This window comes from Chelonus insularis, unplaced genomic scaffold (assembly GCF_013357705.1).
Source record: "Chelonus insularis isolate UGA/USDA-ARS -01 unplaced genomic scaffold, ASM1335770v1 contig_88_pilon, whole genome shotgun sequence".
Taxonomy (NCBI): domain Eukaryota; kingdom Metazoa; phylum Arthropoda; class Insecta; order Hymenoptera; family Braconidae; genus Chelonus; species Chelonus insularis.
Window position 1 is genome coordinate 1,355,892 of NW_023276776.1, and position 17,513 is coordinate 1,373,404.

Consider the following 17,513-nt stretch of genomic DNA (forward strand, 5'->3'; position numbering starts at 1 on the left):
TGCATGACATAAAGTTGCTTGGTAATCCAATTAAATTTATCCAAATTAAACTTAATTCACAACAAAATCAAGCTTAACAATATTTTATATATAAATAACTAAAAAAAATTAACCAACCTTATAAAAATATTAAAAATTAAAATAAAAGCCACAGTGAAATATTTATTATACACTATAAAAAATAAATTTTAAGACCAAGTAAATAATTTCTACTGCTAAATAAATTAATATTGATTTTAATTAATTATTTACTTAGCATAAGTGATTGAATAATTTTGAACCTTCAACAATTATATGTTTAATTGATGTGAAAAATTTTTTTTATTCAATGTAGACTGCACTGTAAATCCCAGTTTTCCAAAATGCATTATTTTAACGCGGATAAGTGTGTAAATATAACGTCACGCATTTAATTAACATTGTAGTTACTTTGTACACACTTAAATCGGCGTTACAAGTGACTACAATGTTAATCAAATGGCCGACGTCATATTTAACACACTTATCCGCATTAAAATAATGCATTTCATCGAAAACTGTGATTTACAGTGATGTTGAGAGATTTGCAAAAAGATCAGTGATTATTTGTCAATCATCTTGGAGCATAATATTTCAAGCTAAAACATAATAAATAATTTGATAAATTTAATTAAAACAAATAGTGTCTGATACACGCAGAGAAGTATATAGTAAAAATTACCCTGAATTTTATAGTAATTTGGTGACACTGTAGGGTGAGGGTAAAAATTACTATACACATAGTAAAAATAACTGTGCACATTGTTAAAATTACTAAACTGCATAGTAATTTTAGGGTGGAATTAGAGTAAAAATAACGATGCAGTTTAGTAATTTTAACAATGTGCACAGTTATTTTTACTATGTGCATAGTAATTTTTACCCTCACCCTACTGTGTCACCAAATTACTATAAAATTTAGGGTAATTTTGACTATACATTTCTCTGCGTGTAATTTTGACAAATAAGACTCTTTCTACCATTTTGTATAATAAAGGGGCGGTGCTTTCTGTTTGCACGTTCAACGTATATCCCTGCTGCTGTTGCTGCTGCTGCAATAATCGCACGAGAGGTGGTTCGTGCTTGGGTCGGGCGCGCGCCGTTTTTGATACTCGAGCCTAGTTAGTCTCGCGCATTCTGCAACATCATACAATCTCCTCATTCAACGGTCTCACTTCAAAATCTCTGTGGCAATTTAGTGTATCTATTGTTGTTTTTTGTTTATCACTTTTCTATCACTCATATCATTTTTATTATTGTTAATAATATTTTGCGAATTTTAAACACGTGTTGATAGATCGCAAAAATTAATTAGTTAATTAATTATCTTACTTCTGCATAATTGTTTTGCTAAAGTTTACCGTCGAGAATTTATAATCTTTCATGCATAAATGATTGATGACTGTGTAAATACAACTGCGATTAGAAATAATCAACTATAAATACGTCTATTTGTCTGCAACAAATTGATGATTGACTTTTGATAATTTATTTAACAACATTGAACATAAATTTAATTAATTTTTTATTTACTTAATCAAAGGATACTGTTTTTCAGATATTTTTATTGTCAGTAAAAAATTGTTAAACACAAAATAATGATGTTATTTTAATAAATGAATAATAGTTTTTTATAATAATAATAATAATATTAATATTTTTTTTTATAAAATAAAATGAAATTATTAATAATAAAAGTGAAGTGCTGAGAATAAAATAGCGATGATAATAATTTTGATAAAATAATTGAAAAAGTTGGTAATAAAATATCTGGTGGATTAATAATTAAAAATAAAAATTATTTGTTAACATAATATAATCTGTATATCATACCAATGGACTTGAGTACATCATCATCAAAACGTTCACCATCACCGAATAATGTTGATGTTAACACTGAGAAAGTGAATCATCGAGTTGCCAAAAGTGTCTTTAGTATTCGCAACATTGTCGAGACTGCCAATCATCATGCCACTGATACATCTGCTGAAAAAAATCCTAATGGTATGTATTTACATTAAATTGAACTTCAAAAAAAAAAAAAAAGTAAACCTGTAGACAATAACTAGGTATTATAATAATCACTTCTGAATCTTACAATGAGAAAAAAATTTAATGTGAACAAGAAATATATTTTTTTTTTTAATAACAAAATAAAAATTTAAAATAGATGCAATGTTTTTAATTTTTAATTTTTTTTTTTTTAGAGATCTTTATTGTTGATAATGATTTTTAACTATCATAATAATATTTTTCAATAAAAAAATGCAAAAAGAATTTTTTCTATAAAATTAAATGGAAATATTAATTTTTCCAAATGTCCACTTTTCTATTTATTTATTTTAATAAATGTAATTAATAAACAAAAAGAAACATATTATTGATTTTGAACTAAACATCAAAATTCATTTCATTAAATACAACAGAAATTTTTATTAAAAATATTCCAATTTTATTTAAATTAATTAAATGAACATTTTTTTATTGGCAAAAATTTTTTTCTCACTGTCAGAGAGCCTTAAGGTTAATTTTAGAACACAAAGTAACGATATGTAAAGGTGTAAAAAGATATTTATAAAAAATTGCAATAGATGATAAAAAGTAGTAAAATTTGTACAAATGATTAAACCAAGTTGAAGGGTTTGAGCGTTAAAATATATTAATAAATAGTTAAATAAAGAGAATATAATAATTAAAGTTGAGAAAAAAATGCAAATCATCAGTATGAGATGAGCAGCCGTGAGGCGGTGGTAAGACTAGATCATAAATAATCTAGACAGCAGGGTTTTTACGCCTGCGTTTACCCGCGCCTCCAAACTGTTGATTGGTTGGCCTTTGATTCACTAATTGTGTTTTATTATAAATCTATATACTCCCTGTATATTAAACTTGGCGCATCATTGACTACGTCTGGTTAATTTTTCTTTTTTTTTCCATTTTATATATGCACACATATGTATACATTAAAAAATTTATTTATATTTTTATAAGAAGGAATGAAAGAGGGAAAGTTATTATTATAAGTTGAAAAATAAATATTTTTATTGAGTTTTATTTAATCTCTGTAAGTTCAGTATTTTCATAATCTAATCATGTTGGTTAATTTTTTTTTTTAACGATGTTTGTGTGAGTATGTACATGAAAAAATTTTTTTTTTTGATGATATGCTTAGAATGACTAGACAAATCTTAATTTAAAATCTCTTTTTCAATATAGTTTTTTAAGTAGCTTGATGTTAATGATAGATTTTAGAGTTAATAAATGAAGTCATTTTTAAATTTATTTGAATAAATATAAATATTATTTATCTTTATTTACTTTATCGGAGAACAGTCGAATTTATTATTTTAAAATAGATAATTAATTATAATAATAATTAACATTAAATGACAATTTTAATTTTCCAGACAAAATAAACTTAGTAAATTTTAATTTTATTTTAATAAATAAACTATCTGTTGGAGCTATTTTATTTCCTCATATCAAATGTACACAATTGTTAATTAATATAAATTAATTTGTTAATTGCAAATTAATTTTCCCTGAACAAAAATTTGTAATCGGACTTAAATCCAAGTTTATTTATTTATTTATTCATTTAAAACAATCAATTGATATTTTTATTATTAAATAATGTATTTATTAAATTAGTTGACATATGAATGAAATGAATTTCTTATAAAATCTTATAATCCTTAACTCAATTAAATAAATAAAATTGATTATTTACAAGATAAAGTCAAACTATAAATCCTCAACAGCAATGATTATATATTTTATTCATTTCTCTTACAAATCATTACAATCATTATTTTCAGTAATTTTCATATAAATTTAATCGAAGAAAATGAAATGTAATTTATTATCTTAATAAGATAATATAAACAATATAAGAAAGGTATAAAGTAAAATGCATAATAGAAATTATTGAGTAGAAAGCTCACTGCACCCTGTAATATTTTTTAGCGTGACATATTGCTAGTATGGCCAATTAATCGCATCCGTCAATTTAACTGATGTTTGCGCACCGATGCAAAAGTAATTACTAATCCCATTAAGTGTAATGGATATGGAGTTTAAGGAAAAAGTTTGTTAAATTTTTTTTCGTATTTTAAAATGAGTAATACACGATATATTACATTGCAACGATAAATTAATAATAAATTTTATTAATCTTACTGTAAATAATAAATTAATTTTTCCTAATTATATTTTTTTCTTCTCAATCAGTGTAATACACATTGGTATTATAATCGTGATTTTAAAAGTTAAATTTTATTTGTCACAAATCCTTCATATTATCAGTACAAAAATTTACTTACAAAAATACTTAACAATAGAAGAAAATAAAGTTATACAAGCTATTAAAATAATAGATCTCCGTATAAACCTGTATGCTTTTGCAATTAACAAAAATATTATTTCAAACTGTAACAGCTATAGTTACTTACTGTAACAACTAGTTACTATAGGCTCTAGAAATTTGCCAACAATATAAAATATAGAGAAGATAAAATATATGACTGATAAAAAATTCTTCAACAGTATCGTAATCGTAATTTTTTTTAGGGGGTATTATGTTATACATAAAAAACAAAGCAGTTTTTTATCGCAATAATAAGATAACAAATATAATTAGATATACTTTTATTTTGTGGAAAGAAATAAAGTGTGCTAAAGTATAATATAAGAAAGACCTGATATCCGGGTGTCTCGTCGTCGCGCGGTTTGTTTTAGTCTTTAATTTCCGGCATGTTGGTAAGGCCAATTAGTCGTTTCCTCTTTTGCGGCTAGGGCCTAAGACCGGAAATTGACAAGGAAATAAAAATTTAAACGGCAACTAAATCTTTCGGAAAAACATAAAAAATTTTTGTTTGTTAAATACTCTTGGTTGTATTTTGTGTTTAGATAAAATCATTTTATTGATAATTGAGCTTAGCATGTGGTATAATTTGAATTAAATAAAACTGTATAGCATTTAAAAAAATAATTAAATCATTAGCAATGATTGTTCATTTTTTTTGTGAGTAATTTTTAAACATTTAGATAAATATTATTAATTCTAATTTAGTTATTTAAATAGCTTTATTGAATTAATTTATATTTACAAATGAAGTAAAAATATGATTTTGGAGTAGTATTTTTAAATCTAATTTTTTTTTTTAAATAAAAATTGTTTAAAATGAAACAATATAAATTATTTACAACAACTGTAGAATATAATACAGTTGTTTAAGGTATTTTAATTGAGATTAATCTTTCTTAAGATTTTTTTTTTACTGCATTAGAATGATAGATTATTAGAAAATGTTTGTTTTAATACAATTAAAACGATTAATTGATTAAAAGTCGAGTTGTTCGAAATCAAAGTTGATTGTTATCACCATTTAAATCAATGACAATAATTTATATTTATTAAAGAATAAACAAATAAAGTAATTACATTCTTTTTCATTACGAAAAGAAAAAAAAAATTAATTTGGAGTAAAAATAATTTCGGAGCAATTTTTTTTTTTTTTAAATACTCCAATAATAAATTAAAGTCATTTTAAACTCGTTAATATGCATCATTTCATGAGGTTTATTTAAAAATATCTCAATTACTTGAAAACCATACAAACCAAGTGACTTCGTTTTGACAAAAAGTCTCATTAAAAATTGCAGCGAAAACTCAAAAAAATATTAATCTAATTAAAATGTATAATTCATGAATTAATTCCCAATTAAAATCTAAAGTTTAAATTCATTTAAAGTCATTCAATTGCTCTTAAACCAAAACAAGAATTTATTTGACTCTCAATTCATCAGAAAAAACTTTCAATAACTCAACAATCATCAGTAAAACTACTAATTATTCATTTCACTGATTAATTATCTCCCCCCCCCCTCCCAACCCAAAAAAAAATTAATCACAACAAAGACTAATTTCCTCAACATTACTCCACTCTAATCTCCATCATCAACTTCACGACAAAAAAGTCGAAAAGAATAAAATTCAAGATAAATTATTAGACATTCTTGAAAACAAATAAGATCAATAAAAGCTGCGAATAAAATACAATCATTAATATATAAATACATTTAAGTGGGCGGGAACTATGACACTATTGGTCATGATAAGTTGTAGGGGGCGGTACGTGTGGTTATTACGTATTATCGAAGGAGTTGTACCACACACACACACACAACTACATGGGGGAAAAAGTGGTGGGGAAGTTGGCAACATGAACGAAGGAGTAGGGATTGAGTAGATCAGGCTGCCACTGCGATCGTCGCAGTGTGGTGGCGACGGTGAATTCTATACGTTTACCTTCAGGTTGTAGTAAATCTGTATATATAAAAGACAATATCGTTATGAATAGAACGCAGACGCGATAAGTGACTCTCCACGCGCAGTCGTTAGATTGTGAATTAAATTTGTGTATCTGTCATATATGGTGTTTATGTGATTTTTTATTTATTTTATTTCTCAATCAGTTTGCAAAAACGCGTGATTCAATTCTTTTTTTTTTTTTCACTTCTCAACACTTTGACTTTAAATTAGCATTATTATTTTTTCTACTTTAACCTGAGTATTTGAAAACTATCAACATTTATGTCTATATAAACACATAATGGTTTTTTAATTGATCTCTAATTAGACTCTTGAGTGTATGAAATATTATAAATGATTTAAATAAATAAATAAATTGGTGTAAAATCAGTGAATTGATATTTATGTAGTAATGTATTTGTAAAGTATAGAGAATAAGTTATCATTAAAATGTGTTGGAATATTGATTATTATATAAAACAATGGAATTTGTTGAGAAAAATGTAAATGGATGAGTTTAAATATTTTTATATGTAAAAAAAAAAAAAGGAACATTGTCTTTGATAAATGTGTACTTGATTGTAAAGTGCATTACCGTCGCCAACGTACCTAGCACAGCTGTTTGATCGTATCTACTACTGTGTAAATTACATGAAATATAATAAAATAATAAAAAATACACCAGTGTAATCAAGGTACGTAGATTTTCCCCTAGATTCTCATATGATAGATGCTTATTAGTTAGGATATGTTACGTTCATTTTTCTTTTTTTTTATCATTTGTCAATAATTATAGAGCCCGTAAATTAGATTTATGTAACATACTCAGCAAATGTGATGATTTTGTAGCTGATGACTGCATGATAGAAAAATATCATCCAATCTACTTCTTTATTTATTTAGATTTCAATCAGTTTAATTGTTTAAATAATTTTTATATTGCAATATTAACATTTTTAAATGAAAGATAAATGTAGGAAATAATTAAAAATATAACGATCAAAAGCCTTCAATGATAATTATTTAAATAAATTAAGTTTATTTTACATAATTAATTTGGTGATCATAACAAAAGAAATTTGTAATAATAAAAATCATTAAATTACTAAAATTTATATAGATTTAATGTTCTTGATTTTTTAATTATTTTTATTTTATTATATTGAATAATGTTATTATATAAAATAATTAGGGAGATGAGATGAGTAAATAAATGGATAGTGTTGATATGAGAATAATAATATAAAGTTGTTTGTAAATTTATGTACGTACGTGTGCGCATTTGTTTTATGAAAGTGTTGGCAATTTTATTTATTTTCATTTGAACACATTTTATCATCATGAACGTGTCGATAATATATTGGAATTGATTTGTCGTGACACGTGAGCATAACATGATGACAGAGAATCAATTTATACATATGTATATGTGTCGAAAAAATTCGGGGACAGAAAGAAATATTTCTTGTTGAAGTGAACGCGCTGACACTTGGACACTTTTATTCTAGTGTTTCTATTTTATGTTAATATGAAGAATATATTGACAAGTCCCTCTGGTTTGATCTAATGAACTACTTCTTATATTTATTTGCAATGAAAAAAAAAAATTAAACTCTAGAAAAAAATACAATTATCTAATTTTGACGTTTTTATTAATTATTTTTTTTTAAATTATTCATCACAGAATAGATCAGTAATGGAGTACCTTATTGGTTAAATTTCTTAACCAATAAGAAAAGAGTCACTCACTTTTCGATAAATCGAAATATATTGATAAAAATGAATGACTCCTTTCTTATTGGTTATTTCATTTACGCGGGAAATTTAAAAAAAATTAATCATTTGCATTGAACATCTACAGCGCTAATTTCCATTATACTTAAAAATATAATCACACACTTGGATTTGTAGTGTAGTAATATTCTAAACCAAAAAATAAAGCAACTCAATTTATTCTTAACACAAAACTATGAATATTTCTGTAATGAAATGTATTTAAACATGAAAAAGGATTAATTAATATCTAAAATAAGATGATCAGACTATCTTTAAACACCTGGAAAGACATTTTACAGTAATATAACATGATTGGTAAAGTAACGATAATTTTTAGTAAAAAAAAATCTCGCAATTATACACTGATGTATGACTGAAGTAACTGGTACTGCTATTCAGTCTGTACTATTATTCTTAACGTACTTATATGTAATACTTATACATAACACATATACTCACTAGAGTAATATAATAAGAATGTCAAGGGTGTGCAGTCCGCGTGTTTATACTTGGTCAGGTTGACTGTAGTGGGGTGATCCATCGAAAATTACTCAAGCTACATCGTGTATATAGTCACGCCAGGATCTTACTAATGGGCTTTAATTGTGTACTCTACCGCTTGCTATATCTTTCATTATTACTTTTTATATCTTTCTCTTATTATCCAACCATTTTATTGCTAATGTTCATTTCTAGTTACATGTACATGCTGTAAGCTTGTCACAAAGTATATTTCTCATCCAACCCTTATCCTATTATTATTATTCCCATAACATACCATCAACAATTTTGTTACACATATTATGCACAAAAAGAATACCTGTATGAACATTAATCAACAGTGGATTCCAAAAAAAAATAAATAATAAATGGCAAAATACAAGAAAAGATATACGGGTAAACGTTATTTTTCCGTTATGCAACTTAAGTTTCATTATATCGACACGTTGGTATAACGCGATTAAAAAGACATAATGATTATCATCAATTATTAACAATTACCAAGCAGAACAGCAAAAAATATAATTATATGCCATTAATCATCATATACATACCAATATTACTACATTGCATCTGCTTTTATATATATTTATATTTATGTATATTATTCACTATTGCATTTTTATATTAATCTATCATGTGTATATCAATAATCATGTCGTTACAAATTATTTTATCTTTTTCTCTTTTTTATTCATACTTTAATGGTACAGCAGTATAAAAAGAAAAAAAAAAATTATTAATTTATTTGATGCATGGGAAAAATGTTACTATAGCAATTTGTATGATTAGTTGGATTAATGGGATATTATTCATATTATATGGATATTATAAGTTTTATATATTGGTGTAGTGATGAGCTGTTTAACTATTACAGCTACGTGGATGACACAAATCATACAATTGACTTGGATTGTAAGCAATACTTATCTCACTTTTACTTCAGAAAATTATTCTGAGGTAAGCGGTTTAATAGATAGGATTGTTAATTATTTCTTTTATTTAAATTCTTACTAATTTTAATCAGTCTTGTCGTTTCTTTTAGGTTCTCTCTCTAATTTACTGGTTTACTGGAGTCATCAAAAAGCATTGGTATTAATTAAATTCTAACAACTATTCTGAGATTAAATTGGCAAAAAGTATTGATGAAATTGGCTTTTCAATTAATTGAAATCGTGAAGTTTCTTATGCAATTGATTTTCTAAAATCAGTTAATTAATTTAATTTAATTAATTTCTACATTTATGTCTAATTAAGCTTCAAGCATTGCTTTAAGGAATCATTCATTATATCAATGGTTATCACTGCAAATCCAAGTGTTTGAAAACTAAACACTCAAAGTGTTTAAAATATTAAACCCTTTAAAGATTTCATTACTAAACACTTAATATTTTCCAGATTTACGGTGCTTTCTTTTAAAAAACAATAACCAATAAAAATTATTTAATTATTTAACTCCAATCAATTTTTTTAGCAGCTTTAATTAGTATTAAATTTTTAACTCATTATTTTTATCTTAACTTTAATTATCATAAATAAATATTTGTTTAAATATTTATACAGTACCTATCAAAAGTTAGTAAAAATATTCAAGTCAAAATTTCCAGGTCTTCATTGCAAATCCAGTGTTTAATGAGTGTTTAAACAATCTAAACATTTAAAATGTTTAATAATAAAACACCCAAGTGTTTACAATGTTGAACATCATCATTTTTCTGTTACTTTTTTAATGATTTGTTTGTTTTTTTTTTTTTTTTAGAGAATTCGATATCAACTAATCCTGAGGCTGTGGTTCAAAACATCAATAAATCTCCAAACCAGTCAGATGAAGTACATTCACATCATTCTAATGCTATCCAATCCTTATCACTACCTCAACAACAACAACAGCAACAGCAACAGTCATTGCAATATTCGCAATCTAATATACGACAAAATATAAGTCGGATTCAAATGGGTATATCAACAACTACAACTGATGACGATAATCGAATGGAAGACGGAGAAGAACCTCATTCACGGAGTGTTGTTGCTGCGGCTACGCCTACAAGTCCAGAAAGTGATGCAGAAGTTGATGATTTTGCGCCTAAACGAAAACAAAGAAGATACCGAACGACCTTTACCAGCTTTCAACTTGAAGAATTGGAGAAAGCATTCACACGAACTCATTATCCTGATGTCTTTACCAGGTATGATAATTTTTAAATTTTTGCTCATTTTTATTATTATATTTATTTTAATAATATTATATAACGAAAAAATATTCAAAACTTTATATAGAATGTTAAAATTTATTTTTTGTTATAAGAGAAAGTTTGATTGGTTAAAAAATGTCACAATTCTTTTTTTCTTAAATTGCAATAATTATTTTTCTCAACAGGTCAATAACTTTTTATTGGAGTGGAAATAATTGAATTGATGATGAAATAATGATTTTTCAATTAAAAATAAAAATTAATATTTTGATAAATTATTAATTATTAAAAATTAAATCACTATTTTATATCTTGTAAATTAATACAATGTCATTAATAATAGTAAAATTGATAAACACTTTTTTTTTTAATTAATTATAACTATTAAAAATGTTTAAATAATTTTATCAGTTAAAATCTGATATTAAAAATACTATAACTAATAATAGAACACAAGTTATTTTTGTAATTAATATTTTATAAAAAAAATTCAATTATAGTGATAATAATCGCAATAACCAGGCTAAAAGTACCTTTAGAATGATTATTTGATTAAAAAGATAACTTAATAATTTTAATTTTTCTTTACCCAATAACTACTTTGTATTCATCCTAATTGTCTTTCATTTTAAAATTGCTATTATTATAAATAAAATTTTTAAAATTATAATTGTCAAGAAAAAAAATATTTTAATTAAAAAAAAAAGTCATAATTGTTTGCCAATTTACATGACATAAAAGTATCTTGAAATATTTATTTTCTTCTAATTATTTATATATAATTTATATACATGTCAATGATACACATATGGTTATTATTCAATGGGCGTTTGCAACTACTACCGCTTTTAGCACGCTAATTGGATTTTATGGTCGTTCGTGTTTATTGGCTAGACCTACGGGGCGTATCTGTAGTTTTATTTACCTTTTAATACATATTTATCGCAATCACAACGACACGATAACTATACGATGACGATGATGATGATGACAAGGTGTTGTGCGTATGTATGTAATAAAAGTGTACAACATATTCTGTGAGAGTTTTATTATTTTTTTCTTTTTTTTGCGATTACAATTACATTACATACACATACACATGTAGATGAATTTTCTTTACGTCAAGTATAGTAATTTAAATATGAAGATAAAATATCATAGTTGTAGAAAAAAAATGTGACACCTTATTAGAGACCATTCATCAAATTTAATGAATGAAATATTTTTTATTTCCACTGATTTGAATGAATATTCAAAGATCAGATTTGGAGATTAACATATTTTATCGATAAATTGTAGATCATCTCATCTATAATATTATCTAGAGACTGAAAAATTTGTGTGAAAATCAAATCAAATGGAATTGAAATTATAATAATGTATTTGATTAATAAAAAGGACGTGGTGGTACACTGTTGTAATAATATAGATATATATCTGTTGCGAGATCACGGAAACAATTATCGTTATTAAGTTCCACACTAATGTCCTTGAGACTCTCAACGGCGGCGGATCTTCGCATTTTATTTTCTCTCTCAAAAAGAATCCTCCAAACTCGCCGCGTAATTCATCTGCAGTGTATTATATCCAACTTTTTTCTTATTCCCAGGAAGTTGTGTAGTCAAACCAGCTTTCCGGTAATAAAATAATATTTTACTCAAAACAATCTGGTTTAATTTTAATTGCACTGATTATTTACTGTTATAGATACTCTATTGTATTCTGATAATTTTGATTATTCTATTTTTTATTACCTTTTATATTTCTTATTTTTCCTTTTTCTGATAAAAAAATTCATTTTCTATTGTTATTCATTAAATGTCATGATAAGTAATAATCATGAACAACAAATCCGTTTAAAAACTAAATTATTTATAAAATAAAAACAAATCATTATTCTGTAAAAATAATTTACCTTTACATATCTTTAATTACAACAAAGAGAAACAATAATTTTCCTTGAAATATTAATTATATAAAAAAAATATACAAACAATAAGTGAAATAATTATAAGTAATTGATGTATTTAATTTAAACTGAATGAAGTTCATTAAAAATAAAAGGAAATTTTTTATTTAATAAATATCTATTGATAAATTGATTAGAATATATAAATAATGATATCAAACAATTTTAAATAATTTTTTATTGATTCTTTTCAGGGAGGAACTTGCTATGAAAATTGGTCTTACAGAAGCTCGAATACAAGTGAGTAAATTCTTCGAGTTAATTACAATAATTAAATATATATATATGAATAAATACTTGTCACATACATTAGGCTATTCAATGAACATCAGAGTGTGTGAATATATTCATAAACAATAGTAATAAAAATAAAAAGTAACAATTGAGAACCCCTGAGAATAACAGAAAATGACACGCATCGTGTAGCATGGCGTTAATCATTTCGAAGAAAATAACCATCTAGCGAAAGGGATCTTTATACACAATACAATATTATTGTCGAGCGATGTAATGAAATATTAGTTACATTGTTTCCAATAGAAAGAAACCATTTAACTGGTAAAATAATATTCAATGTTATATGATGAATTAATATTTAATCCCGTTAATGAAGTTATTTAAAAGATTAACTATGACATACTTTTAAGTACTTTTGTTGCAGTAAAATTGCATTATATATTACCGTAAATGATTATGTTCAATATGTAGTTATGTATTTTGCAACGTATAATATGTACAAAATGTGTGCAATGCAAGAAAAATATAGATTAAAAACGAGGGATAAATAAATAAATAAGAATAAAAGTAAAAAGTAAGTCCAAGGTGGTCCAAACGTGCGGTAACAAACCTGCAGCAAAATGTCCGGGAGTCGTTTGTCGGCACTCTCTTTCATCAAGTCTCTCAACTCTTTCCAACTCTTTTCCGCCAACTCGGTGCCCGCGCGCGATCATCGTTCGAGGGATTCTGGGAAACACTACACGACATATCGCGTGAGTCGCATTTTTTTCCTAAACTCTACTACCTTTATTATCCCATTCTTATTTTCACTTCTTTTTCAATAGAAAAATTACATTTCCTAAATATACATACACACACATATTATATAATTGCATGATTTGTATACTAAATTACTAATGCTATTTAACTAACACTTTTGTCTATGACACTGAAGATTAACTTTTAATGATGAATCGCTTTTTTGTTCGAATTAAATTGTTTGTTAGAAGATGAAAGATTTTTTGTTATAATTATTTTCAAAGAATTAAGGAATAATGTAGAAATTAAATTACTCTCTTATTTTAATGATTTGTTTTAATTAACTTTTTCTCAAGTTTTAAATTGATCTTGATACTTTGGAGTTCACTTCAATTTCAAGATTCATTTTACTCAAGAAATTTTTACGTCTTTATATATTGGGTAATTTCATACCAAAGGATACCAAAGTTAAATAAAAAAAAAAAAAGGTTAAAATTACATTTTTTTATTTCGTTTTAAAAAACTGAAAATTTTTCGAATAATTCAGTGAATTTAAAGAACTTTTTGTATCTGAAAATTCCAATTTTTTTTTTTTTTTTTATTCTTTCAATTATTTATTTCTGTAATCAATTGAATGAATTTCAAAGTCAATTATTTATTAAATTTTGTAAGTAATTAATTTTTTTATTATAAACAAATGATTAAAATTATTTCATTGTGGTTTTTATTATTTAATTATATATTGAAAAAATTTTTAGCCACTCTATTATATTTTATGATCCATTAACTGTCTTGTGAATATTTTATTATTTATTAAAATTACATTCTATTTTAACAGCTAACGTTTAACTGGTAGAGAAAATCATAAATCATTTTTTCAATGAATAATTGAATTTATTTTTACCAACTGTCAACTTTATATTCTCTGAAATAATACTTTTCATACTACTAGGATAAATATTGTAAAATAAGATGAAAATAATAATTATAAAGCAATAAAAAATGTTTATTAAATTAATTAGAAAATTTTAATAACATAGAAAGTGTTCAGTCAATTCATGTCTCATTCAGAAACTGAAAATAAACAAATTAGTCATGCATTGTTATAAAAAAATTAATTAACTATCAATGTAAGCATTAATACACCACCATCAGAAAGTTTAAAAACATCCTTTTAAATTTCAATATTTATAAAATAAAAAGAAAATTTTTTAAGCTTTGAAATTTTTAAAAATAATAATTTCCTATGACAAACATCAAAAGTAAATAATACCTTTTTTTAATTTAATTAATTAATAAAATTTTATTTTGTTCTTATCGTTACTCTATGTCATCATAAGACCATGATTTAATCAACTTTTAGAAGAATAAATAAAAATAATTATTAAGCAAATAAATTTTATAACATATTTATTACAAGCCATATTATAATTAGGAAAAGTAATTAAAAAATCATCATTTCAATTTCGTTAGCCACATGATAGTATATTATTAAAAGTGTAATAAGTAATTGTATGGAAATATGAATATAAAGAATAAATAAAGCAAAAAGAGAAAAAAGTACACATGATAAATAAAAGGAAAAAAGTAGATTGATTCGATGGATTGGGGCGATCATCTGCTGCAGGCTGACTTACAAATCGAATGGATAATAAGTCCCGAATGCCGGCGGCTGTAGTAATTAATGTACCGCAATTAAGGTGGAAACGGCCGGGTTTCGCAGAGAGCGCGTCGGCGCGTTTTGTTTTAACCCAAAGATTGTTTAGCTCCCTGCTGCTGGAGAATTAGTAGTAGAAGCAGTTGGGGAATGGAATGAGGATAGCTACGACGGCGGCGGCAATAGTATAAGAAGGAATCAGGAGAGACAATCGTCTTCACCATAGGGGGTTATTTCTTTCTTTATTTATTCTTACTTCCTTTTTCTTACATCTAATTTTTTCAATATTTTTTCTAAGTATCAAGTATTGAAGTATGAAAAATATCCCGAATTTAGATAATTAAATTTTTTTTTTTTACATCATTATCCCAACGTAAATCACAAATCTTATTTTGATTTATCAATGAGATTAGATGTATATAAATTAGCAGAATATAGTTATATATAAATCTTATAATTGGATAAGTTTGATGAAATAAATTCTGTTGAGTTGTATCAAGTACAATTTTACACATGTATGTATGTGTGTATACATATATTTCATTGCATGCTGTCACGAGAGCCAACGCACACCGATCATCATACCCTTCTGTATGATATACGTGTAATAGGTATATAGGTGCAAGTATTACATATATATACACACATCAACTGAATGTGATTAACTTACAGCTGTCTACAGCACTGCATCTTTGGTACCGGCATGTACTACTGGAACAACCAACACTGCTATTTTATTCTTATTATTATTTTATAAATTATTCAATGATATAATTATTACTCACTTTTAACAGACGTTCTTCAAAATTATTTCAATTTCTAGCTGTAATAATTATTAATTTAATCATTGATTGGAATTATAATTGAGTTGGATATTTAATTGATTCTTTCAATGCCTGATATTCAGTTTGATTGATTAATATCAAGTATTTTAATTGACCAACAAAATCATTCACAAAGCTATAACTTTATAGAAAAATACTCCATGTTAATGAAACGGATTTGATCTTTATCGAAGGCAACATGATTATCCATGGTGATAATTTGTTTTTGGAGTAAATTTTAAGTAATATCAATGATATCGTCTTTTTTTAAAGCTCTAATTAGTGATGAAAGAATAAAATAGTATTTATCCAAGTGAATTATGTTTATTATTTAAAAAAAAAAAAAACTTTTGTTAGTATTAGCTAATAAAATTAAAAAGAAATTGTATATATTCATTGCAGGTCTGGTTTCAAAACCGTAGAGCTAAATGGCGAAAACAAGAAAAAGTGGGTCCACAAGGGCATCCTTATAACCCCTATCTAAGTACACATCCACCATCAACAGCAATTGTTGCGCCAACTTTACCACCTACTGCACCACATCCATTTGCCTGCACTCATTTAGGAACATTTACCTTACGAAAGCCATTCGACACTGCATATCGGTATGCAACACCATCACTTCCTCTAGGACATGGCCAAATACTAAGTAGTGGAGCTGGTGATAATGATAATGGAGGTAGTAGTGTGACTGGAGCTCACTTACATCATCGGACAGTTCCACCCCCTGGTTTACTTTCATCAACATCAGCTGCTGGTATAATGTCACTACCTTACTGCACAGCAGCGGCAGCAGCAGCATCATTTCAAACCCTTTTGGCCAATATTTCAGTAGCACAACATCCAAAAATAATGGTACATGGACCATCTTCATCACAACGACCACCACCTTGTACAGCTACTGTTACAACTCCTTCATTAATGTTAACTTCTTCACCACCATCAACAGTTGTTTGCACATCATCCTCTGCTACTGCTTCCATGTTACCAACAGCAGTAGCTACAACTGCTAAACCAACTAATAATCTATTGGCTATTGAATCAGCAATTACTGATAATATGAATAAAAATATTCCACGTGATATTGACAGAAGAACAAGTAGTATTGCATCACTACGACTCAAAGCAAGAGAGTTTGAACTGCATTTAGAGATGCTTAGAAAAAATGGAGACCTTATTAGTTAAAACACAATCTTATTTGTTAAATATTGAGATTGTATTATAAGCTACATATTATATATATATATATATATTTTATACTTTTTAAAGTCAACTATCATTTTGA

At 25.8% G+C, this 17,513-nt stretch overlaps 1 protein-coding gene across 1 annotated transcript; it reads left to right on the forward strand.

Moving 5' to 3' along the window:
• The first annotated feature begins 1,846 nt into the window (after positions 1 to 1,846).
• On the forward strand, positions 1,847 to 17,509 carry LOC118071642 (homeobox protein aristaless-like). Its single transcript, XM_035090886.1, has 4 exons — positions 1,847 to 2,022; positions 10,368 to 10,797; positions 12,967 to 13,012; positions 16,631 to 17,509. Exons 1-4 carry the CDS (start codon positions 1,854 to 1,856, stop codon positions 17,411 to 17,413), a joined length of 1,428 nt encoding a protein of 475 aa, XP_034946777.1. The 5' UTR covers positions 1,847 to 1,853; the 3' UTR covers positions 17,414 to 17,509.
• The last annotated feature ends 4 nt before the right edge of the window (positions 17,510 to 17,513 follow it).

What these genes read in the sequence shown, in the direction of transcription:
- LOC118071642 (XM_035090886.1), top strand. Translation starts at nt 1,854, where the DNA reads ATGGACTTGAGTACATCATCATCAAAACGTTCACCATCACCGAATAAT. An exon ending in TGCTGAAAAAAATCCTAATG is followed by an intron (nt 2,023 to 10,367) that starts GTATGTATTTAC and finishes TTTTTTTTTTAG; the next exon opens with AGAATTCGATATCAACTAAT. An exon ending in TTACAGAAGCTCGAATACAA is followed by an intron (nt 13,013 to 16,630) that starts GTGAGTAAATTC and finishes TATTCATTGCAG; the next exon opens with GTCTGGTTTCAAAACCGTAG.